General features: G+C 39.0%; 2 protein-coding genes across 12 annotated transcripts in view; one reads left to right on the forward strand and one right to left on the reverse strand.

The window, feature by feature from the left end:
- The first annotated feature begins 104 nt into the window (after positions 1-104).
- On the forward strand, positions 105-11,858 carry SKP2 (S-phase kinase associated protein 2). 8 transcript variants are annotated; one of them, XM_015653597.1, is made up of 10 exons: positions 105-184; positions 970-1,226; positions 2,718-2,829; positions 3,112-3,255; positions 3,691-3,825; positions 5,003-5,101; positions 6,584-6,711; positions 8,301-8,352; positions 8,982-9,089; positions 10,235-11,858. In XM_015653597.1, exons 1-10 carry the CDS (start codon positions 177-179, stop codon positions 10,446-10,448), a joined length of 1,257 nt encoding a protein of 418 aa, XP_015509083.1. In that variant the 5' UTR covers positions 105-176; the 3' UTR covers positions 10,449-11,858. The 8 variants fall into 8 exon arrangements, 3 of the variants coding, with proteins under 3 accessions (XP_015509083.1, XP_015509084.1, XP_015509082.1); XM_015653598.2 differs by having other exon boundaries at positions 107-184; positions 1,018-1,226; XR_002001232.2 differs by lacking the exon at positions 105-184 and having other exon boundaries at positions 671-1,226; positions 7,673-8,352.
- Positions 11,859-12,287: 429 nt separating this feature from the next.
- Positions 12,288-25,961, reverse strand: part of NADK2 (NAD kinase 2, mitochondrial) — a 32,634-nt gene continuing 18,960 nt past the window's right edge. For 2 of the 4 annotated variants that reach the window (XM_015615015.1, XM_033520438.1), the window contains exons 6-12: positions 23,007-23,143; positions 22,145-22,223; positions 19,808-19,951; positions 17,721-17,776; positions 17,585-17,638; positions 16,995-17,118; positions 12,288-15,147 (exon numbers count right to left, since the gene is read on the reverse strand). In XM_015615015.1, coding sequence (XP_015470501.1) covers positions 15,009-15,147; positions 16,995-17,118; positions 17,585-17,638; positions 17,721-17,776; positions 19,808-19,951; positions 22,145-22,223; positions 23,007-23,143 — 733 coding nt within the window. In that variant the 3' untranslated portion in view covers positions 12,288-15,008. The remainder of the gene's footprint in view (positions 15,148-16,994; positions 17,119-17,584; positions 17,639-17,720; positions 17,777-19,807; positions 19,952-22,144; positions 22,224-23,006; positions 23,144-25,961) is intronic. The other 2 variants (XM_015615016.1, XM_015615018.2) reach the window with 2 other exon arrangements.

Genomic DNA, 25,961 nt, shown 5'->3' on the forward strand with positions numbered 1-25,961 from the left:
CGCCGCCCTCCGCCACCGGCCTGGCACGGCCCCGCCCTCGGGCAGGCACAGGGCTGCTAACTACAGCTCCCGGCAGCCTCTGCGCTCCCACCAGCTGCGGCTTCCGGCCGGAGCCGGGATGGCGCGGTGCTGAAAGGCGCGGGGCGCGCGGCGGCGCGCGTGGGCCTCCCAGCGCCATGTACAGGTACGGGGGCACCGGGACACGGGAACACCGGGACGCGGAGGTGCGCCGGGATACGGGCATACCAGTAGCGCTGCTGGGCTGCGCGGGAGCCGCGTGGCCCCGGGGCCGCGTGTGAGCCCTCGCGGACCCCCTCGGGCCCCCTGGCTGCGCGGGGGTGGCTGAGGGGCCGTGCGTGGAAGCCCCGAGAGTGGGTGTGTGGGACCCGGGGGAGCGGGAAGGGGCTCCTGGGCGTGGCAGCGATGCGGGGATCACACGTGTGTGTGCTGCCCCGCGGGTGGTCCTGAGGGAGCGGGGGGCTCTGCTCTTAAGGGCTGGCGGGGGTGCGGGATCCGGGGAATCTCCGGGCCGCCTCTCTTTCGGCCGCAGCGGGGGGCGGCCGCGGGGAGACCTTCCCCCACCTCCCTTGTGCATCCCGTCCCGCTGCCCGCGCTGCCGCCCCGCCGGTCCCGCCCGGTGCTGTCGCGGCTGTGTCCGGGTTTGGTGGTGTTGGGAGGCTGCCGTATGCCGCCGCCTCCATTGGCTCCGCTCCCCGGTCCCTCGCCCGCCCCATCCGGGAGTGGGTCGCGCTCAATCCCTGGCGGGATCTTCCCCAAAGTCTGCCAGACCGAGCACACGCCTGCGCTGTGGCCGCTGCTTGTGCTTCCAGCGCCCGCAGGTCCCACACTCAGTCGCCCTGCGTGTGGATGTGGAGTACGAGTGACTGAAATGCTCCAAGGATCCCCATCCTGTGTTTGGTGTCAGTCTGGCAGTACCCTCAGAGCCTCTGGGTTTTGCTGTGTCTGCAGAAAGCACCTCCAGGAGATCCCATCCTCTAGCACTAATGTTTCCACCAGCTTGGAATTGGACTCCGGAAAGACCTCCGATCTTCTGTCGGGCATGGGAGTGTCGGCCCTTAAAAAGGACAAGCTGGGCAATGAAAACACACCACAGGACCTGCTCGTGTCGTCGCCCTGCCTTCCTCCAAAACGGCAGAAGGTGAAGGACAACGAAAAGGACTTTGTTATCGTGCGCCGGCCATGGCTGCTCCGAGAGGCAGAGTCAGGTACCGTCACCCTGGTCCAGGTTCTGCTCACCCTTCAGCAGAGATGGAGAGTGGGCATTACAAGTCTGCACTGCTTATTTGTTTGTTTCTTTGCTCTTTCCCAGCAGAATGTCACTTTTAGATCTAGTGGCTTTCAGGCTTGGGGTGGTAAATCCTCTTTTATGTATGCCTTTAAACAAGGGTGGTGTGTCTGGCTCCAGAATTGTGGCCCATGAAAAGCGTGATTCTCTGCTACCTAACCCCATGAGTGCCTGTGTGTGTGTGTGTGTCTGTGTGTGTGCTGGAGGGTTGTGTGGCATGTCCCTGTGCCTGTCTGCTCTTGTGTATGGGACATAGATGGCACTTCGGCCCAGCAGTGTTGTGTTGTGAATCAGTGTTTTAAAATTGCTCAAAGAATCAGCAGCTAAATTATGTTTAATATAAAAGAAAAAGTGTAACAAAGTTTGTTGGCAACATTTGTCTAATTACTAGACAGTTAAAGCACACTGAGAAAAAGCAAGCTAAAAATCGATCAGTCTAAAACCAAAGTCAATCCAAAAATTATCTGTCTGGAGGCAGGAGGAGAAGGATGAGTAAGGAGTGCAGGATGAGTAAGGTGTGCCAGTGGAACTGTGTCCCAACTCCTGATGGAAATGAGGGACTGCGCCAGAGAGCTACAGGGAAAGCACATCAAAAAGTGGAAGGCTGCTGGGCTGGAAAGGGAAAGAGCAGGGCTCTTGGTCTCCTGAAAGATGCATTAAAGAATACTTTCCATGGTGTCAAAATGTGGTTTTAGTCTAGATGAGTATGTGATGCAAAATAAATAAGCAGCTCTCTGCAGACATTATGCTGTCACACAGGTGGGAATGCCTTCAGACAATCCTGTTTTTATATAAGATGGAGTCCTGGGTCAATGACTGAGCTCCACAACCCAGAAATCTCCCATGTGAATCACGACACCTTCTGGAGACCTGAAAGAAGCTGTAATTCCACCACATTGTTTCACATAAATATTGGAGTGATGATAGCATGCATGTTTTAGGAAGCAGTTTGTAGTACCTGATTTTTTTCTGTGTATCACACAGAAGCATAGCTTACCTTGAGCTCCCTTCTGGAACTCTTCCATGCATAGGAAGAGTGGGCGTTTCAGCAGAGGGGAAAAAATCCTCAGAGAGTCATACGAGCATGAGATGACAAAGGCAGTAACTGAGATGCTCTTATTCTCCAAGTGAGTATGTGAGTAGTGTTTGTGGCTTTTCTACGTATACAAAGTGAGTATTACATGAACCTTTATGTTTATCAGTCATGCCTAGGCAAAGATGTTAGAAATGTCTTCCTACAATGATGAGCTGCAAGGGAGGTGAATAGTGGGGCTGATGTCTGATGTAGGCTGATGTATAGCCTACAGAGAAATCATAGAGGGGCTTTTAACAGCCAAACCAAACAAGGCATCTGACCAGCAGGCAAAAGTTAACCAGCTTTAATAGAACATGTTTTGCTCTTTCCCTGAAGGTATTTCTTTGGATGCACTTCCAGATGAATTGCTTTTGGCAATCTTTGCCTATTTGCCCCTAAAGGATTTGCTGAAAGTTTCTATGATTTGCAAGAGATGGCGTCGACTTTCGTAAGTATTACTTCTTGTCATTTAGTACAGAGGAAAAATCTTTGTTTTCACAGACTATTAAATGGTCTGGTTCTCATCTTATTTATACATATATAATTCAATTTAGGCTTTATGTGGGTATGCATAGCCAAAAGATACCTCACATATTTTAACATTACTGTAGTCTGTTAAATAGTTTTCCCTTCTCTCAATCTGTTTTCAACACTGAAAACATTCTGTGGTTGTAATCACAGCTTTGACCTGTTACCCATTTGAACTTACAAGTAAAATTCTGTGCCCCAGGTTTGATGAATCTCTGTGGCAGACTCTTGATTTGACTGGTGGGAATCTGCTGCCAGGAGTGCTAGGACAGTTGTTGCCTGCAGGTGTTACTGTGTTCCGCTGCCCGAGATCTTGCATTGGGGATCCGTTGTTTAAAACAAGCAAGTAAGGCTTTTTCTGTATGTTCTAGATTCTGAAACTGTGTCTCAAATATTCACATTCTTTTGGTTTTAAGGTAATAGCAACGAGCAGTAGTGTTTGTGCTGTCCCTGGAGAGTGGAAGAGCTAATTAGTGGTTAAGCCAGTGTTGAAACAGGAGTATCTGCATTCACCTGTCTGTTATTTAAAACCAAGTTGATGTAATTTTTTTGAAAATATCAAGCACCATAATACCCTTGCAGTTTGTATATTGTAGAGCAAAGAATTATCATAATCTCTAGCATTTTTATGTGGTACACTCAAAAAATCATTTAACTTCAGAAGGACAGACTTTCAGGTGTTAACGAGGAATCAGTAGAAATATTGTTTGCAAGTTGTGCATGCTTTTAGTGTATGGGATGCAATTTTAGTAATTTTTTTTTTTTTTTTTTTTTTTGTTAGTCTTCTTAAAATTCAGCACCTGGATTTGTCAAACTGCACAGTGTCTGCTGCAGATCTACACAGTATTCTTCGTCTGTGTGAAAAGCTGCAGAACCTCAGCTTGGAGGGTCTAGTGCTTTCTGACAACATCATCAAGTGAGTGACATGTTTGGGAAATACCTTCTGTTTGGTGCCATCATTTTGTGCAGGCTAATGAAAGAATGCAGTGGAAAGTTGTTCATTGTGGGAGTCTTTTGAAGTAGCCAGTTCTAGGTACCTTTTTTTCCTCCTAATTCCCCAGAGCAGCAGGGGGTTAAAGAAACTGCTCATCTCTCTAGGGTATATGTATCCATATTCCCATAGCTAATCTGTACAGCAGAGCTACTTTTATTTTCCCAGTTTTGTCCTCCTGTGTGCAGGTTTTTTTCTGTTTCAAGGGCTCTCAGTAGCTCTCCCACCAGGTGCCCATTGTGCTTTTGCACTGTTGCTCACTTTTTGTTGAACTTCTGAAGTCCTGGAAGATTACAGATTCAGTCAATCAGACTTTTTTCTTTTCTTCAGCTGCAAAGACACTTATGGGTGTCCAGTCAGCCTCCTGTTCAGGGACCAGGGGATTGTGGAGGTGCCAGGGACCATACATCAGATGGCAGAGATCAAAGATCCTGCTTTCTGATACCTTCCTCACTTCAGGGAGGGGGAACCAGAGTACAAATAAACAAGTATCATTTGGCTTTTTATACTGTCAGTAGGAAAAGATAAAACTATCTGAAAATTGGGTACTAATCAGGCACTAATGATGGACTTTTATTGCCTTCTGAACAAAATTTTGTATACTGAGTGTTCCAGGTATTGCTAATTGCCTGTGTGCTCTAGTCTTCCAAACAAATGCATTCAGGGGATGCTATTTGGACATGGATTTTATCCTGAAATAACCTCTATCTTGGTAGAGGGGTGACATCAGAAATGTGATGGTTGCTTTGTATTTGTAAAGGTGTAGTCATCTCTGATAAGCTGTGGTGTATGTTTACTGGCATACAGCAGGAGAAGGTGAAAAGAAACCAATTCTTTGTAAACTTTGTAGTTTATAAATACTTGCCAGCAATGTCAAGTAAATAGACAGGTATCCCTTTTAATGTTGTCCCTTAATGCAGCAACTACAAAGTTGAGACCCTTAGTGACTCAGGTTGGTCATTTAATTAAAGATGCAATACTTAATGTTTAATGAACAATTCCCCATCCAGGAAATTAGGTCTTAAAAACAGTCACATCCTAGCAAAGCAAACATTGTTCCAACATTTAGATTTCATCAGATTTTTCTTTTTTCTCCCTACAGGAGCATTGCTAGAAATCCCAATTTGATACGACTAAACCTCTGTGGATGCTCAGGGTTTTCTGCAGAAGCTTTGGAGCTGATGTTGAGCAGCTGTTCTATGTAAGACAAAATCAGTTTTTGCTATTCCTGAAACAAAGGATTTGTTCTTTTCCTTGTTCTTTTCCCAGTTACTCTTGTATCTAATACTTTTTTTAATGTGTCTGTTTTGTTCCTAAATGCCTAACAGTTGATTATTAGCTGAATAGTCAGGTAATTTCTTTCCATCAAGTTATTTTCTTCTTTAATATCAAATATGTGCTTCGGTAGATTTTCATGGGTTTTCTGAATCATCTTTTTGGGTGTGTAAACCCCATTTAGGTTCCTTTGCTATCATGTAAGTTCGGTTTTCTTATAAAAAGAGTATGTGATTCTCACAAAGACAAAAATGTGTGTTTTGGAACTGGAAAGTGAAGTTCCAGAGCTCCCTTTGCAATCAGAGTACAGCATGAGTGGCAGAGAACACTGTGCCTTTCCATGATAGAATAATCCTTTAGTAACCTTCTAGTTTATGAAGGACTGTGTTCAGATTGACAGCTCCAGTGATTAAACCATCTGCTGACAGAAGACTATTGAACTGGGCCCCAGTGAATTTGGGATTTACATCCAATCTTTCTGCGGACTTCCTGTGACCTGCAGGACAACATACGTAATCATTCCTTCTGCAAAAGCATTTTTTTTTTAATCGAATTGTGAGCTAGTAGGCAGCCAAAGCTTTAATCTTTCTGTTGCTTGGTCTGATTACTCATATCATGAGCTCCTTAGAGGATGATGGTGTGTGCAGCACACAGTGAATAGCAGATGGCAAATCTGATCCTAGGAATGCTAGTGGCAATCTAACTGTTTTTCATATTATGTAGAGAATGCCAGCTAAGTGCTCTAGTTGTGCATTCACTGTGTCTTTGTCCCTTCGTTACAGCTACAACACCTGCACACAGAACAGTACCCTGTCCCAGCCCCATGGTGACAGGCTATAGGTAATCAAGCACATAAAGGGACTTGAGCTCACAGCATGACCAGTGTTTATATAAAACTGTGAATTATTTTATGCTAATTAGGATTAATTGGTCATCTGACCAGTACTAATAAAGGATGGTGGTTTTTCCTCTCAATGTGACCATCTGTTCAGTTGTAACAGATTCAGGTCACAAACCTGATGAAAGGACAGTGTCTCCCTGTGGCAGTTCTGGAGGGAGCCTTCACTTCCTAAAAATGTTATCGAATCATTCCAGTTGAAAGTTGCTTTGGGAAGTCACTTTAACCCCTTTCCCAGACCAGGGTCTAAAATTAGCACTGTCTAGGTGGATGAGGATTTTCTGTGGTTGCATCTTGAAAATCTCCAAAGACAGATTTAGCTGGATAAACCTGCTCCATTTATTAGTGCTTAATTATTGTCATACTAAAATTTCTAGTCATGAGTACAGTAAGTTAGCAGTGGGCATGTTAAAAGTGTTTGCCTTAAAAGTGTCAGCTATAATGAAAAATACCAGAACTTGAACTGCAGTTCAGCCGTTCTTGTTAACAGTTTTGTTTATTTGTGTGTAGGCTGGAGGAGCTGAACTTGTCCTGGTGTGAATTCACAGCCACTCATGTCAAAGCAGCAGTCAATCATGTTACTTCAAAGATCACCCAGTTAAATTTAAGTGGATACAGAGAGAATCTACAAATAGCAGGTAAACAGCAGTGTGACAAACCTTTATCCCACTGTGGGATGAAGCAGCAGGCTTTACATTTTCTTCTGGTTGGCTTTCATTCTTTGTATAGGAGAATCATGTACTAACAGTAACTTTTGTGCTCTGGATAGTTTGAAGTTCTTGCTGCCAGAGACTCTTGCTCATATTTCTGGCTCAGGCATGAAGGCTGAGATGATTTTTCTTCTGAATTTAGGAACAGTCAAGTGAAAACTCATTTCTTCTTCAGTGAAGGAAGCAGCCTTTACTTGTGAAGTAAGTCCTGGAAGCAGGACTTTGTATGCTATGAATTAGCTCCAGGAACAATATCTGGAAGGCTTTCTTAAGGCTTCTGCTGTTGTGTCTGCTGAAAGCATCTTCCAGAAGAGAACAGTCAGTTGGTGCTTCAGTTTCAGACTGACATCCGGATACCAGTTAATTTGGAAGATAATCTCAGTAATCAACATTTAACCATTTACTTGCTAATAGTTGTAGGAAGAAAACTTTAATTAAGTTGGAAGGTATAGAAAATGCAGGAAAGTCAAGATTTGGGGGAGAGTGCATCAGAGTGAACAAGAGCTAAAGGGTGAAAGTCCTTTTGTGGTGAAGAGAATTTAATTTTCGCAATAAGTGAATATGACAATAGGGCATCGGATGACATGCAGGGGGTGACCTCTCATTTCTGTTTAAATATCACACAGACCACTTTGTGCATTCCCTTTGTGGGGAAATAGACAAATCTTCTTATCTCAGCCCCAAACCCATAGACAAATATGCTACATAATCTTCTCCACATCAGGAATTTGAACCTTGGGCCCTCTGATTGAGCCATTAGAGACCGTGTGCTGACCTCTTCTATTTGTCACTTTCTCTGAGTGACTTTACTCTGTTTCAATGGAATTTATCAGGCATAAAACTTGAATAGTACAATAATCATCATAATTAAGGTATTGCTGTTTTTTAGTTTCTGCACATGAATTCTGAAATACCAAAATTATTCTGCATGTTGTTGAGCACCTTGCAATGGCTTTTAGGTGGTATCTGAACCACAGGTGATGCAGTGCTTCTTGCAGACCATGAAAAGAAGGTAAAAAATTCAGTTTACATCAGAAAAAATGTAACTCTTTGTCATAAGGAAAGAACTTTTTGTGGATAAGAATGGAGATGCCTAAAGGATTTGGTACTCTGAAAGGATATTTGATGCATTGAAAATTTTTGCTACTTTTTCACTGTGTGTTAAGTATTTCAGGCAGCTCACCATTACTATGTCTCAGTAGATTTCACAAAAATATCATTTGAATTACTGTATTCCTAAATTGATGGTTGATGCAACAGATTTCTAGGGATAATTTGCTGAAGTAAATTTATCTGTTTTGCTGAGGGTAATAAAAGAAGTCTATCTTCATATGCAGACTGTAAGTCTTCATATGCTGTAAGTCTTAAGGATACATTTTTCAGTTTAAAAATTGTGCTTGAGTTGTGGGGTTCCAGTAGAAAAGATATAAATGAACATGTGTGGACATGAGTAGGCTGTGAAAAGCATGTCCATCTTGTTACTGAAAGAGGGACTGATTCTGTGTGACCTCTTTCAGATGTGAAAACACTCGTGGGGAGATGTCCTTTGCTTGTCCATTTAGATCTCAGGTAAGAAGACCGTGCAGCCAGTCCTTAGTGCCTCAGGGAATTAGCACTGAGGCAAGGTTTTGTAACAGTGCACATCCAGAAAATACTATGCAAGCTAACCCTACAAAAGATTTGCTATTTGGCGTGATCTAATCTGGAGCAGGTATATAATTGAAGATGTCTGTTACCTCAGCATAAATGTCAGATACCTGCAGGATTTGTTAACTAATGAGAGATGGTAATTAATAGGTAGAATGGAAGGAAGTGTTTTGATGCCTACAGTTCATTAGCCTAGCATGCAAGAGCAGGTTTAAGTCATCTCTAATACAAATTTGTTACTTGGCCGTGTGACTGTAAAAAAAGGTGTATTTTGGGTTTGACCTAGTCAGTTATTTTAAAAGCTCTGAAGAACTTGCCTATTCATGGCATAAATTCTGCTGCAGAGTATCTGTCATGAGCAACTTCTGCCTCACTTCCCCCTTCACGTGCCCAACACATACACGTGAGAGATGGGTTGCTTCCATAGTCAGTGAAAACATACTTGGTGGTAGCAAATAGATATTCAATAAATTCCTCTGCCTGAGTTTTCAAAATAGCAAGTTTACTGCTGCTGTATACTTAAACCTTTATTTAATGTGTTCTCTTTACAGTGACAGCATGATGTTAAAGCCTGAGTGCTTCCAGTATTTTAAACAACTTGCATTCCTACAACACCTGTGCCTTAGCCGTTGTTATCAGATATCACCTGCTGCCTTAGTGTAAGTAACCTCTGATGTGCTTTGATTTTCTGTTCATGCAGAGGGTAAGTTAATTTAAGCAATATTTAATGCAAATAAAGCATTTATTTGCTTTATTTTAGGTTAAAACTGCAAATACCGTTTCAAAAACCTTAATGGTATGAGGAACTGGGAATAAAACTAAGATAAAATAACCTACTGCAAGAACCTGTACCCTTTGAGAGTCGAGACTGGAACCAAAGCTGAGAAAGGCTTTCAATGGTGTCAGTCTGTACTTATGGAACTGGCTGCTCATGTGCCTCATGTCTTCTGTTAATGGCATTATACCAGTGGTACTCATTGCTGGCGTGGGAGGTTGCAGTCCTGCCAGTGACCAGAACTGATGTCAGTGCCAGACTTCTAAGTGTGCACTAAGGTTTGAAAAAGTTGGCAGAGTTGACGGTACTGGCTGGACTAGTAAGCTCTGTATATTTACTTTTGTGTGCACCTTTATCATTTATTGATAGTGACTGAAACATGGCTTAGAGTGACTTGTTCATGAGGTCATTCTGCCTTTTATTAGTGTAGAGGCTTTCAATCCCAATACTGTCAAGAAAGATGTCAGCAGAAAGAAAATGGCCAACAAGAAAAAAAGGTTGAGAGGAACAGGGCTAAAGAAAATGGGCATCTGATAAACCTTTGCTGTGGTAGCACATGCCTCAGCCTTTTGATTCTGTCCAGTACTTGCTTATAAGATACACAGTTCAGATGATGACTGGGAAAAAAATGTAAAGCAATCAAGAAGCTGGGTCTGGCTACTCACCAAAGTATTTTTACAAATTGGAGACTGATTGATAGTACTCAGGGGTTTGTGTCCTCTGAGCCACATCCTGGAACTTCATCTGGGCAATTACCTTCACTTGTTCTAGATTTTTAAGTCCAAGGATATGAAAGGGGAAGAATCAGTTTGTTTTCAGTCTGTGAGAGATATTAGTAAAGAAGTAATTTATTCAGCCAGTTTCCTGAAGTATCAGTGCTGAGTACTAGTTTCAATTATATATGTGCTTAAGTAGTTTACCTCTTCTAAAAAATTAGTAGAATTTGAGTTATATAGATTGTGTACAGACTGAAAAACCGCAAAAAATGTTTTCAGTTTAATGATTAATTTCATATTTTTCTCTTTCTAGAGAGCTTGGTGAAATTCGAACACTGAAGACTCTTCAGGTATTTGGAATAGTGACTGATAGCTCCCTGCAGCTCCTCGAGGAAGCACTGCCTGACATGAAGATCAATGGTTCACACTTTACCAGCATTGCAAGGCCAACTGTTGGCAATAAAAAGAGCCATGAGATTTGGGGAATCAAATGCAGATTGACACTGAGAAATCCTAGTTTCTTGTGATCATGTACAATGCACTGGATGCCATGGACATACTGTGCATTGAAGCTCCTTAGGGAAAAAAGTGCTGGAGCACCTTTTATCATAGTACTGTTACTGTCTAACTTGGTCTTACACCCTAATATTGTTTCATAATATTTTGTATCAGTTTTTTGTACTTAAAACCTTTAGAAATTTGATGATCTGTGAGAAATTATGGAATATTTCTTTCAGTCTTTCTTTTTTACAGGGGATCTTTGAAAAAAAAATATTATGAAACAAATCACCATAATTAAATAATGTCAGCCTCTAGCAACTGTCTGCAGCTTCTGGAACAGCTTGCAGAGGTGCCAGACATCTTTATAAGGTTTATTAAGGAATTTGAAGAATTCAGAATGAATACATACTAAATATGTTCAACTGAAGGTACAGTAGGATGAATGACTCAAACTTGAAAACAGTAAATTGGGGATATTTATACAGAAGCAGCTAAGAAACAGCTCAATACCTTACAAGTTATGCAGCATAAAGGAGCTATAGTGAAGTGGGTTTTTTTAGGCCACAAAAGAAACTTTGGCCTTTAGTAGCCTTCATTTTTAACCACAGTGTAAAAAGCCAGTTCAGAATTAGCATCTGTAAAAATAGATGCTGGTTATCCATTATTTCATGTTGTGGTCCTAGGTTTTCTGATTACAGAAACTTCATGTAGCTTCTGTGAGCCTGATTGCAGATAAAACTTTCTCCAAGATCTTCCAATGCAACTGATAAATTGGTAGAAGGAGGAGGGCTCAAAGAGTTCTAGATATGACCAAAAACAAGAACCTGGGACTACTCTGTAAGAATGCTAAATGGGAGAGATGCTTTGGTGCTATCAAGAGACAAATTTCTCTTTTATATTAGTTTGCTTGTAGTAGCACTTCATGTATTTGTATCATTAACCACTATTGTCTAGTGTTGATTTTTTTTTTTTTGAAGTCATAAGAGAAATTGAGTAACTGTCCCCAAAGGAAAAAAAAAAAACCAAATAAAGTATAGGGACAGGTAATGACTTTAAATGAACCTTTCATTTGCATCTGTTACCAGAGTCATCATGCATAAGCGTAGAATGTTCCAGCAGGTTTTTGCCTTAGGAATTACCACCTAAAAACTTGGAGCCTCTGTAGGACATAAACATGCTGCTGTTTTTCCCATGAATGCAGTAAGCAATCAGCTGAATTTATTCATGGATGTTTTTAAGAGTAGCTGATGTATTACTGTAGGCCTTTGCATAGATATAACTTTTCCCATTGCAGTCTTGAGGAAAAGCATTCAGGAATGAATAACTGGTAGTGCAGAACATATTAATTAATGTGGAAAGGTTGTATGAGTACTAGAATTTGATATTTAACTTGACTTTCTAGAATATAGTAAATAAAGCATTATCTTGCAATCTAAGTTGGTTTGGTTTTTGTTAATTTAACACTGTAAGTAACAGATGTTAATAATGGGCTTGTATCCCTACAAAGGAGTTAATGGGCAACATACCCTATGGAAGTTGGAGGAATGATAGGGGGTTGGAGGATACAGAATATTCTACTGCCTCAGTTTGCTGCCTTAGAATTGTACTTTAAATTACTTCAGGAAGAAAAAGTAAATCTGTGCAGTACAGCATTACTGTCAATTTTTCTCCTAATGCACAGTATAACTCCATGCAACATCTCTTGTGTGCACTCCATAATAAAACCTGATACATTGATTAGTCTCCGTACTACATGTAAATGCATGAAGGTTCACAAACCATTAAAACAACCTGAAACAGTAAGTGAGAAGAAACTGAGCACATAGAACACTTCTGAAGGTTGAAATAAGCACAGGACAGTTTCATTTATCAATTAAGCTTTTAATTTTTATTACATAGTGTATAAACACCACTTGGAAAAAAAAAAAAAGCATAAGAAAAACAAGTCTAGTTTAGGTCTAGAACACAGTGTAGACTAGCACGAAGTGAAAATACCATGGACTTGACTCAGCAGCTAGAAGGGGTTGCAAAAATCAATGCCAGTCCACACAGATTAAATCACTGTTAAACCAAGACTCAGTCCTGTCCTGGAACATTGTCTACTAAGTAAATTGTCTGTTCTGCAATCCTTCATCATAAAGAATCCTTAAAAAGGGTCCTACAGTTTTTTAATTAAAAAAAAAAAGGTAGCTTCTAACTGTTAACTATTGATTTCTGAATCATCCTAGTCAATTTAAGCATTCACCAGTAAAATGCTTGAACAGAACTGCAATTAAATACAGACAAAACCAGTAGAGGCCACTCATGAGTAGGTCAACCTTCCATTTTGCTAAATCAGGAATTTGAAAATTTACTAAGTCCTAATCTAGATCATACTTTGGGGCTGTAGGGCCTGAAAACATTGCCTTTTAGTCTTGATGTTCATAATAAGGAATGATAGGCATGTTTAAGAGGTAAACTTAACAGATCAGACTAACCATTCTCCATTAAAACATTACAGCACAGGTATGTCTAAATAAGCAGGGAATAGGATTTCTGCCATACATTTGCTGTGCACATGTTCAATATGTAAATCTGATCTAAGAGTGGTAGAGTCCTAGGAAGTAATAAATGAAATTATTTAAAATAATGCCATTTATTACTTCTTTGCCAAAAATGGCAAAATAAAGTTAATGGCATTGGGGGGCTTGGGGATTTTTTGAATGCTAACAGCATATTGACAAGTGTACTTGACAGAGGCACATAATAAACAATCCCTAACTGGTTACAGATGGATTGAGAATAACTAGAACACCCTAGTCTTTGTGCACACAGCTTTTAGAAAGATTAATCTTCTGTGTCTTTACCTTTAGACAAACTTTGCACATTATTTTAGACAGTAAGAGTTTTATTCTGATAGTTCCTGAACTTGCCAACTTTTGAAAGCTTATTTACCTACTTTGATTTTCCCCTCTGGGTCTACAATCATAACAACCAGGCTGTGTAAGTAGCTGCAGCACACTTAGAAGGGGAAATGTACACAGTGATAGCTTATTCAGACATCTCCATCAATTTTACATTTTCCTAGAACTGAATGGTCTGGTCAAATCAATATCCTCTAAATTATGTTTTAAGTTCTATTCACTCTACAGCTAGAAGGAAAAAGCCATTTGTCCATTTCCTCCACCAATAAAGAGCAGTTTACATTTGCAAGTGGCAATAAATACACTGATTGGCCACACTGGAGAACATTTCCATTAAACCTGAGAACATCTGTTACAGAAGTCTCTTCATTCAAAAGTCGTTTGAAGAAAACTCACTCTTGGAAACCAATCTGTAGTAGACAAAACATACTATTTTCAAGTCATGTAGCAGAAGAGTTCCTGCTGTAGGAATACTTGTTTTGTCAAATTCTGCCTCACCTATGCAATTACAAGCACAGATTTCAAAAGGCAATCACAGATTTCAAAAGGCAATCACAGTTCACAGTTTCTCTGAAAGATTTAAAAGGTCACTTGCTCTTCTTTAATCAGAGCTTTTTTTTTTTCTTTCCATTTTCAACTTGATTACCTAACATGAGCAGAGACATGTGAAATTAATTTTTTGTCATTAACATATCACTAGAATTCAGCATAGGATTGGAAATTTAAATTTTCTGGAAAAGGTAAAAACATGCTGGGAAAAATGGAAGACATAGTTATTAGCTTGTGCTCCAACTCCTAGTACCCAGCATATCTTATTCTTTAAATATAGGAAATTCAAAACCTCAAATTCCAAACTATTCAACTTGGTAAGGCCAAATATATTTCTTAATGATAGCCACTTACATACACTAGTGTCTCTAATCATCCGCTTGGAAGTTAATCCATTCAGTGAAGGAATATATCCTACTGCAACATGATTTCTGTAATTTATATATTCATGATGAAGGGCTCAAGACAACATTTGGGTTTCCCTATCTAGCCAAACAGAAAAAATAAAAGCTACCTCATTCAAGATGTATTAAACCAGACTTACGTTAAGAGTATAAGTCTATAAAGTAGAAAAAATACTGGAAGAACAAAAAAAAAAATGCCACAAGTTGTATGAAACTACAAAGTTGTACAATTTTTGAAAAGCATACAAAAGATTTGTATTTTCATTTCTTTTACATCAACATCATGGTTTACCAAAATCTATATCTCCTTGCATCAAATTGCTAGTTTGACAGTCAACTTTTCTACAAAAATGTATGTATGAAGTATTAAGTTTCATCAGTCCCAGACTGTTACTAAAAAACTGTACATCTGAATATTTAATGCTACTGACCTAATAATTGAACCCATTTACCTGTGTTTACAAAGCTTTCATGTTTGCCTTACAGGTTAAAACTGAATTTTCACTGAAGTTAGAGGTAACACTTCAGACATATTTTACACTAGATGCAAAAAGAGTTTAAATATCAGGCTAATGATTCCCCAACCCAAAGGAATGAAAAGCATTTCAAGCTTCCCCCAAATGCTCTTGCATCCAAAAAGGCCAACTTCCAATATAATGCAGCATTGTGATATCCCCATGGTTTCCCTCTATGGATCCATAAATGTTTCAGCAAAAGACATCAGCGTCCTTCATTCTTCCAGCAGAACAGTGCACAGTGAATCCTCTGTGTCAATCAATATTGAAGCTATTGCCCCATCATTGAACTCAAAAGATGTTCCTCCATCTACAACCATACAAGCATCCCAACAACGGGAACGGACACAGACTCTGCAAAAACCCAACAGGTAAGTTATCACAAAATAGCTTAAAAATTTAAGTATTTCACACAAGCACTTAACAATAAAACTGTTTCTGGGACATTCTTTTGCTTGGGCCAGTAAATGCTTAACCTCCACTTAAATAATGCTTAAATGCTTAACCTCTACTAAGCACCAGAGCCCCCCAAGTTATCAGTGCATGTCCTTGGTATGGACTTAGCAGAGAGTCCAGAGAGGACCGAAGGACTTGGTCAACGGAGCCTACTGCTCCCAGAGGCTGGAGGGGTTTCAACACCAAGCTTGTAATATAGCGCTTGGTGTTGGAAGCTGAAGCTTAGGTGTCATTTTCAAAGAAAGCTACTGATGATCCCATTTAACTGTGAATTACTTAGTCTTCACAGAAAGTTTAAAATTAATTTAAGATTCTAATATGCAGTCTTTATGTTATGTGAAATACATATTTTTAAATAGCAACACTTGAAATTCAAATAATTTGGACATTAATGTAATCTATTTTGTTACATGAATCATTTAGAGAGAGGAAAAGTTATTACAAACACAAAACTGAAGGTCAGGATGCTTGCCAGGCAACTTCAAGAACTGCAGCATATTATTTTCAATATTAGAGTCTGACTATACCATATTTAAGTTAATAAGTTTAAATATAATCTTTTAAAATTCAAGGCATCTCTTTTAGAGCTGGACAAGACAGAATAAAGAATTTGTCTCAGAGCTCCTTCAGATATTTGTTTTGATATAAAAGGTTGAATTTACATTTAATTACAATTGAAATACAGTATTGCTTTCAATAGTTTCTGTGTTATGTGTTTGTTCAGTTAGTGTGAACATATAACTAATGGCTGTACATGTTTATATTGACTTGTGGCAAGCTCCACATATCATAAAATCATTTAGATTGGGAAAGATATGCAAGATCATTTAGTTCAGCCATTAAACAAACCCACTACCTACGTCTGTAAGTGTCATGCCTACATGTCTTTTAAATACCTTCAGGGATGATGATTCCACCACCTCCATGGGCAGCTTGTTCCACTGCTTTTCAACCCTTTCCATGAAGAAATTTTCCTAATATTTAATCTAAACCTCCACTGGCACAAGTGCCCTAAGTTAAAATGATGAATTAGAAAATTACTCAGTTTGGAAATGCATTCAGTCCAACTTTCTGCTCAAAGCACGCCTTACTTTAAATATGAGTTAGGTTGCTTAAGGCTGCCTTGCCCAGGCAAGTTTTGAGTATCTCCAAGAACAGTGATAAGACAATCTAGAGAGACAACCTGGTTGACTGCCTGACTATTCTCAAAGTGAATTTTTTTTTTCTTTTTAAAATCAGAATCTTACATCCTATAAAATCATGGCTATTGCATTACACCCTGCTCTGTAAAGAACTTAACTCGAGTCTCCTCTGTAACCATCCTTTGGCAGCTGAAGACAGCAACTGGATTCCCCCTTAGTCTTGTCTCCTCCAGGCTAAAGGAAAGCACTGTTTGAGTCTTTCCTTTATAAACCACTTGTTCCGGCCCCCTTAGCCTCCCAGTGGCCCTTTTCTGAATTCATTCCACTTTGTCAGTGCCTGTGTCTCATACTGAGGGAAATGGCACATAACCAAAACTGGGCACAGTGAGATCCCTTTATTCTGTAAGACTGTGCAGGGATCAAACATTAAAAAGCCATAACACAACTAGGAAACATTTTCCTCCTGCTGTTACAAGAACAATACTCAAGTCATTCAAAGCACAAACTGGATGTTGAAACACTTCAAGGGAAAATCCTGGATTGCTCATACTTTGACAGATACACAGAATTAAGTAACTCTTTGCTATTGCAGCCAACACTTACTTTGAAGAGAAGCCACGCTGACGGCTACTTGAGAAAACTCTGTTTACAATAGGCTCTCGTACACTGAAAAACATCTTTGGTTCCTCTGGACTGTAGAGCAGAGACTCATTGTAATCATTTGTTACTGTAAGCAGAGGAGTCAGCCATTAATTTTTCCAGAGAAAATGAGTTACTCTCAGAAACACACATTCCTCCAGGGAAGAGTGGCTTGTCTACCAAGAGGGAACATCAAGTCTTGACAGATGTTCAACAGCCTTTACACGCAAAGAAAAATTACTTATAAGGAAGATTCCTTTCAGTTTTACTGCATGATGAACACTCAGTAACTCTCTCCTGGTGATTAAATATTAACTGTTTCAAATTTTAGGAGAACTGAAATTCTCCTGAATTTCTTCCTGAAGAGGATATGCAGAAATCTAAGTGGTTTAATTTCAAGTAAGACATTTGTTTGCCAACTGTGCCTAATTAATGCCTGTAAGAAAGACTATTACTGCGAGAGTGCTGAAACACTAAAAGCTGAGTAGTAGAGAATGCAAACAAAATGAACTGGCCAAAGACACTTTAAAAAATATCTTGCCTTTTTCACTAACCTTTCTGTACCAGTTCTGTGTTCAACGGCATATTCAAATTTCCATGCTTTTTTGCTGTTGAGCCAAGAGAAAGAGCACAGTTAGATAGATGTATCTTTATATACACTTGGATAGTAAGGACACACTGTTCACTCACCAGTCTTAAGGATCTCCTCAATAGCTTGATGTGCAACCTTGTTAATATTATAGGACCTAGACAGAGAAGAAGTCTTGTTTGCTAAGCTGTACAACTTAGGACAAAAACAGAGCCAAACCAAAAAATCTTGCACAGTGATGGAAAAATAAGTTCAACATTTGGGGAGGAAAAGGAATGCTATTAAATGTGAGCTGATAAGAGTTTATTAAAAAAAGTCTTAAATCAACTCTTGTTTTGGCATCTACCTGTGGCCTTGTAAAGCTTAAAAATCCGTAAGTGAAGTCTGCAGGAAGGAAGAGCATGGGATGTAGTCCTCTTGTCAATAATCCCCCTGCCTTAAAACCCCAATAACTGCTGAATTAAATCTGCATCAAAAAAATGAAGCATGACAGTTCTAGAGATTGTGTTCTTACCCTGTCTATTGCTTGCTAATTGATTTATTCTCTTAGTTCTCACTTATGAAACAAACACTTCTTCATAAATATTTTACCTCTTTATTTATACTCTAAGGTGTGGCCTTGAATCTCCCAAGAACTGGTATATATAGAAAAGGAACAGACCAGATGCTTCTCCATTTGACACATTTGGATGAACAAGTCAACACAGCCTCAATCTGTACTAAGTCAAAACTCAAAAAAAAGTCTCCCTTGTCTGCCCAGACTCCCAGAAAGGGAGTAGGTGCTAACCACAGCTACTATGGAGCAGTACTGTGAAGATCTCAATACAGCTTAAAATCCACAATCCAGCACTTTGTCGTGGCAGTAAAATGCCTCAGACTGTAACACAGATCCATTACACCCCTAATCTGACCACAGCACTGCTGAGTGTGGCTGTCCAAGGCTCGCTCTCTTACTGCCCACATGCAAGCCTGAGCAGACTCTATCAAGATATCCTTTTACACAAGTTTTAGCACATGCAAAAAGCACCTGGGCATTCAAATCCAGGAGAGCCCCTAGACAACAGGCTAAGGGAGATCACTGAGGCTTGGCCTCAGTTTAGAGAAGTCCAGCAACACATACTAATTACAGCAATGGAGAAGGGCAATCCTGGAGCTTGGTCCTGGGTTCTGGATTTGCTCAGCACAGAGTGTATAAGCAAATGAAATGCGTAAGAACAGCACTGAATTAAGACTGTACTTTCCCAAGGTACTGAACACTAGGAAAGTTTCCCCAGCAGTCTGCCAATTTCATCCTTGGCAGGCCCCAAGACTAAGCTATGCTGCCTGAATACAAAATTCTGAATTACAATGAAGAGCAAAACCCAGTAACCATGGTTACAGCATGAATACTCATTTTTGAATTTCATTAAAAGCTTCTGTTTTAGTTCATTTTAGCCTGCCTTATAAATCCAATTCCTATTATACAACTTTAAATTACGAGCGCAAACACGTTTCTCACATCTCCAAACTGAAGTGATTAGACTTACATGCAGTACTGCAGCATGTTTAAACTGAAGTTTAAATTATTTATCCCTCTGATTAAGCTAGCACAGTTCTGTGTGGATATAGCTATCTTTTGTTTAAGGGGAATATTTTGACAAAGAGATTGTCCTATGTCAATTAAATATGAAAGAAACAAGAGGCTTGAAAGGTGAATGGACAGTAGATGTGCCCGAGAACATTTAACACTGCTTCCAAATACATGCTTTCCCATTCTTCTCAGAGCTTAGAGTTTTATAAGTTTACTGGGCTACATCATCTAAGTGTTTTAATTTTAGCCAACAGGAATAGTTCATAGATCACCTCTGTATGCTCTCTGCAAGTCACAGCAGAATCTCTTTCTCTCACCACTCATCTTCAAGTGTGGCATGCCATATCTTTCACTGAAATTACACCTAAGGCAAACTTCTGTCTCAGTGCCACAGCTCCTCACCCTTTCAAGGCTTTTCTCCACACCCACAAGTAATGAGTGCCCTGCTCTTCTCATACACCTGGAACAGTTCTGAGCCATACTGACAGTGATAATATTAATTATCAGACTGACTTACCCATGACCCAGCAGACTTTCAGTAAGGACAAAATGCATAGGCCAAATAGGTTCATCTAACTCATCTGAAATGGTATTGTCAAAACAGCAACATGTACTCACCATGCTTTTGATCCTGTTCCAGTACACACATTAAGCCCTGAACTCTTCTGTTTCTCCCAAGGACCATCATCAACTGATATTTCATAATAGGAGGCCCTATGAAGCGAGAATTTAAAACTGGGTTTGCAGGACTTAAAGTTCTCCCTGAATAAGACAGAACACACAGCCTTATCAGGCACATAACAATTTAGAGGGGCTACTTTCAAATCTGGATCACAATTTCACAGGCTTTGTACAGTATTTCCCATTTGACAGCTACTTCTGATTCACTATTTTACAGCAATTCTTACAATGGACTAAAATTATTTGTATCATGAACATTTAGGCACTTTTTCTGCAGTCATTTCTCATGTTAATTTATGCAAAAAAACACCTCTGTGGTTCATCTGCAGAGCTTGCTGGACCTACAAATAAAACTATAAATAATTACCTACCTGCTGCACAAAACCCGTGTTTATGCTAAGACTGGGTCTCATTAAATTATCTCAAGGAACACTAAACATTTCAACATCAGTAAGTAACAGCATGATTGAACCTGAATCCTTGATCACTTCAGTAATTAAAAATCAAGTGCTTCTTCATGAATAGCTTTCAACAACCAGCAAGCTTACATTTCTCTCCAGGGCACATTATTCCTAAAATTCAAAAGTACTAGGTCTTGATGTACAATTATCTCCTGCATGCTACTGTTCAGCTGTCAGGGCATTTCTAGGGTTAGGCCTAGAGACCAACATTTCTCTCTACAAGCTTCAGAATATCTAAGAGTATATTTATGAACTTAAACTTGTTGATATTTTTAGTGCCTAATTCAAATAGTGTGATAAAGGCTTCAGATTAATAGATATCCTCTCAGAAATACCATATATTCACTGTTTTTATGCATGATTGAGTTTCACCTTTCTTAGTAAACAGAACTTACTGAGCTATTATTTCAGTCTGGATCTACTAGAAACACAGCTCTTGGCTGTTTGGTGTCAAACAATTTATACTTTCAGTAACTAAGGGCATGTTGTGTAATCAGAAGATGGGGAGATTAGAAAACAGGAAGTAAATTAAGAACACAGGTGCACAGCTCAATTCAGTTTAATGTAATTTTTACAAGCTGGGTATGACAAGTTTTCTGGGGTTTTTTTCCCTTCAATTTAGTTTTTTTCATCACTGACATGCAGAATAAGACCTTAGAAGAAGCTCCCAAAGTCATTCTGTCTAATTAAACAGCAGAGCTGTGTATTTGAAACTAACAGAAAATTCATCTTTACGACATTTAAGTCTTCAAGTATAAGGTCCTATTAACACCATACTTATTTCTAAAGGTTTGTTTCTAGAGGTACTGTGTTCCTCAGTGTTTCTCAAATATACTGGAACCAAGAGTGCAATGTACTTGTGACACTCAGAGCATTGGAAAACAGCTTTGTGTTTCTCTATAACTGCATATTAAAGAAAGTTCTTAGAATCTTGATAAAATTAAGTTTTATTTAGGTAAAAAGCAGGATTTGTATCTCTTTGAGATCAATTCCTTCTGCCAGTCTGAGGATGAAGTCCAGACAAAAATTAAAGCACTCACAGAACATTTATGCAGTTTGCACCAGCAATCAGTGTCCCAGGCACTGTACAAACACAAGCTGTTAAACTCTAAAGTGGCTTTTCTGTTGTTGTTTTTGGTATTTTTTAAGATAAACAATAAAGTGAAAACATATATAAAATACAAGTAAAATTTGGTCAAATCCTGACTAAGGATCATCTCTTTTGCTGCAGCCCCAGTCATATTCCCAGTGTCCTTCTTATTGTTTGGCTGCCAAAAATGCACTGATCTTCAGGACAGAAAGGACACTCAAATGTATCCTGGATAAGGCTTTTTTCATACAAACATGCCTCTTAAACAAAAAATTCCAATAATTATTACTAATTCCATAAATAACAAAGTTTCTGCCAAAAGCAGGCTGATACCTTTGCATCTAATGACAGAAAGGCAGAAAAAAGAATCATGATAAAAGCTATTTCTGCTTGTTCATGCTAAAAGCTTATGAAAAGATATTTAAGAAGATATGTAGAAAAGGAGGCAGTTTAAGGACAGATATTTAAATCATCAGTAAAGAAAAAAGCCAGGAAAATTGAAAGAACAACTAAAGAGGAGGCAGAAAACCAGAAAGTAACATTACTGCAATATCTAACAAACTTAGATATTTTAAAATACACTTTGTAATCAGCAATAATACAACAAATATTTATGGACTAGAACTGAAATTTGACAGCCAGATCTCATCACTGATTGTCCATTGCAAGTCATAGAAAGAAATTAAGTTAATTGTGCCTTGCTGTAAAAACAATCAAACATACCTGGATGAAAGAGATTCCCCAATGAAGACTTCATTGAGTGCTCTCACTGGTAAAAGATGTGGACCAGAAATATCAGACCCTGCAGAAATCAAATATAAAGTTTTGAGTCATGGATTTAAAACACAAGTTTTCAAAAAACATTCACAATTCATTGGAGGAAAGATTCTGCTGCCTGGGTTTGCTTTCTAAACCTAAAGCTCCATTTTCTTCAAAGACTAATTTTTTCATGGATTTACTCTGTGGTCAGTTAACTGTCCTTTACTGGAGACAATAAATATTTAAACCAAGGTCAGCAATGACACTTAAGTTCAGACATTTTTCCCTGAAAAGTCACAGGCAACCTGGCAGAGCAAAGTCTTCTCTTCTGTCAGTCACTCTTCCAGCCAAGTTAAATTCACTGGCAGTGATTTAACAGACATTTCTCATTAAATTAGACTTCATACCACAAGGCAATTAAAGAGGATTAACAAATTGTTCACACTGACAAGGACTTCTTAGTGGGAAAATTCAGTACTGGACAAAGGTTAGGCACAGAACCCTGCATCTTTCAAACCATCATAAAGCAAAAAGCTGAAAGTGTTCAAGAATTATCTACAGACAGATTCTCACTTCTAATGTCTTACTTGCTGATATCCAAGCCCAGATTTCACAATTCTCAATTAATCTCACTTAGAAGTTAGCATGTGTATACAAACAGACACACATGCTCTAGTAGTGAAAGTAACTTTAAGAGACAGCATTATAAAAAAGCTCACATTTTTTGACAGAGGCTATTTAAAATACTGAAACTTTCACCAATCCGCATCTTCTATTCCAAGTTATCATAGCAAAGTGATTATGTTCTTCTCAGATTTTAACCTACTTTGGTCCTGGAATCTTTCATTTATGTGAGCCCTGCTGTGTTGCTCTTGGCTTAGCTGCTGTTCATGTAAATCCACAGGGGTTGTGTTAATCCCAGTTCCTTCAAGATACAGTCGGATTCTTTGCCGCCACTGCCACCTAAGATAGAAGGAAGAAGTCAGTATTAAGTATTCATTACAAAATCAGATAGTATCTGAGAGCCTCCACTCTCAAAGCAGAACATCTTAAGATTAGGATCTAAATACATTCAAGGTCATATTTTAAGTTTTATAACTTCCACTATTACTTCTAAATTTAGAAAGTTAATAATACTTAATTGTAAATTCTTTATATTTACCCCTTTGCTACCTAATGTTTTTTTCACGTATAAAGTAAGAGGACACTGGTCAAAAGTAGCCTACAAAATTGTATGTAACAAACTCTCCTTTTTAGGCATGTCAATCTAATACGTGAATGAATGACTGATACAATGCTTTTGAGAATGAAGAGCACTCAAGAATTTATACAGAAATACATGTTGTATTTTTAACATCTTTTGTTTGTATTTGCACATGTCCAGAAGAGCAGCTCTATGCACCACTTTATATATAAGGCCCCAAGATATTTGGGGATATTTAACCAAGTTTTTGGTTAAAATAAGGGGCTCCCTTATTTTAACAATCCCTCCAGGCCTATGAATTTAGGATGCTTTAGAGGAATTCATCTGAAGCAAGAGCAGGATATGAAAGCCATGTTACAACATTCAGATTTTTTTATTTGTCCTGAGAGATTTTATTTTTCCTTTTCCTCTTATAACCTAAGATATTTCATAAAATAAAATAGCAATAGTTTTGACTAAGAAAGCAAATCACAAGAGAATGCTATGAGTGTTATCTTTCACTGTTCATACTGTTGATATCCAGGTGACGGTAACTAGTTTTTCCTAAAATTACAATAGACTTATGCTTTATATTACTACATTGCTGGATTTTCCTCTTGTCATCTTTATAGTGCCTCATTTACACATCCCATCTACCCTTAAATTCCAAGTATGATTTTAGGTAGTCATGCAGAAAGCATGCAGTGAGTATCACTATCCTATCATGCTCATCTCAAGGCTAGAACACATCATGTCCCCTACAATATTAGAAAATGGGACTATACCCTTATTAATACCCCTATTCTGAGTGAGCTACACCACTGACCACCAAGATAAAAAAACATGCGTAATCTAATATAGTTTGTCCTTTATGAGTCAATAATGTTGGTTGTCTCATGATTTACAAGGTCCATGTTAAGACAGATTGTTACACTGACTTAATACATCAGGGATAAGGAGAAAAAACAATCATCCTTTTCCAGTTTCTGACAACTCACCATCCACTACAACTCCAAGATACAGAAGCCCTTCCAGACAAGGATTCATTTACCCACCTATTCCAAAGTTTGCTTAGGGCCAAAAAAATCTAAAAACTTTCAAATGAAACACCTGCTCACATCCTTGCTTAAGAATAAAGTTCCTATTATTTCAGAAAAATAATTAGAGAAATCCTTTCTGTTTTGCTCTGGTGAGGTTTCAGCTCCATAACGAGCAGTAACAGAAGTGTCAGCAACAAAAATGTAACTTTTTCCAATGAAACATCCAAATTGCCAAATGTCAAGGGAGGTTATATGAATAAGTGAGTTTTACTTAAAATATATGAGTTTTTATATTTTTTGAAATATATGAGTTTCACTTAAGCAAATTAGAATGATGGAGACTAAAAAGCTTCTGTTTTCTAAATCTTAGAATATGTGAGTTGAAAATATGTTCCTTTAGCAATACATACTGAAACTCCTTATTTAGCAACTGTATTCATTTAATTTCAGAACTTTTCTATGGCACAAACACAGTTACACTTCAAGTTAAAAATTTAATATGCTAAAAGTATAAACAAAAATCAATTGCTATATACTTTCACATGAGTGACTGATTTATGTTTGATGGTTTGTAATCACAAAAATATTCTGGGAAGTTATTATACTACAGACCAATGTCTATTGTTAAGCAGTTATTAAAAACTCTTCCTTAGTCTTGCCTTTAAAATTCAGCTTGTTTCTTTTTAAATCAAATGAGATTATTCCATTTTAAGAATATCTAGTAGTGAAAACATCAAGCTATATCCAGCATGAAGAATTGTTTTGCCTTACAATAAGCTGCTAACAAAATTTAAGCCACTTTATCTCAATCACCAAAACCCCAGATGCAACACACTGACCATTTCCTAACTGTATGTTTTTCATCAGCTTCTATTCTTACAGCCATCACTGTACTACATGTTTTTGAGTCCCTGTCCTGGGGTGACCTTTATGATGCTTATATCCCCAATTGTCTGCTCTGTTTACGCTGGATATTAAGTCCTGCACCTTTAAGACTGGTTCAGAGAGCAGAGTGGGGAGAAGAAGTGTGCAGTTTGTCTGCAGGAAGTGCACTTGCTCCCCGAATTCCTCCTCACTGACTCTGTGTCTGCAGCACAGACAGCAGGACAGAGCTCTCCTTTGCTTTTCGTTTGGTTTTAGCTGGCTGAGGCAGAGAAGTTCCCCAGACTGTGGCTTTTTCTTTTCCTGGAACTGATCAGCCTTGCTCTGGACCGAAAACCCAGAAAAACCCCAGGAGCTCACACCTGTGGGCCACCAGGGTGTGGGACCTGGCACTTTCCAGCACAGGAGGGACTGATAAAAGACTGAGTGAGCCGAGCTACACCCCATGAAAAGGACTCTCTGAATTTGCCATCCCTTCAGAGCAACGAGAGGTTCCATTGTTTAATATTACTCATTTTTGTTATGTTTGTGAGTACTTTGCTTGTTAAATAAACAGTTTTGTCCCACTTTTCTTGAAGATTTACCTCCTGAACCAGCTGGGGGAGGGGAAGCTTGAATTTGCTTTCTAGAGGAGACCACTTCAAATGTTTCCTCCAAAATTTGCCCGAAACCATCA

This window comes from Parus major, chromosome Z (genome assembly GCF_001522545.3).
Source record: "Parus major isolate Abel chromosome Z, Parus_major1.1, whole genome shotgun sequence".
Taxonomy (NCBI): domain Eukaryota; kingdom Metazoa; phylum Chordata; class Aves; order Passeriformes; family Paridae; genus Parus; species Parus major.

Excerpts from the sequence above, each read along its gene's own strand:
- SKP2 (XM_015653596.1), top strand. The coding sequence starts at position 686 with ATGCCGCCGCCTCCATTGGCTCCGCTCCCCGGTCCCTCGCCCGCCCCA. Across the intron at positions 8,353-8,981 it reads CTTGTCCATTTAGATCTCAG|TGACAGCATGATGTTAAAGC; the intron begins GTAAGAAGACCG and ends TTCTCTTTACAG. Across the intron at positions 9,090-10,234 it reads ATATCACCTGCTGCCTTAGT|AGAGCTTGGTGAAATTCGAA; the intron begins GTAAGTAACCTC and ends TTCTCTTTCTAG.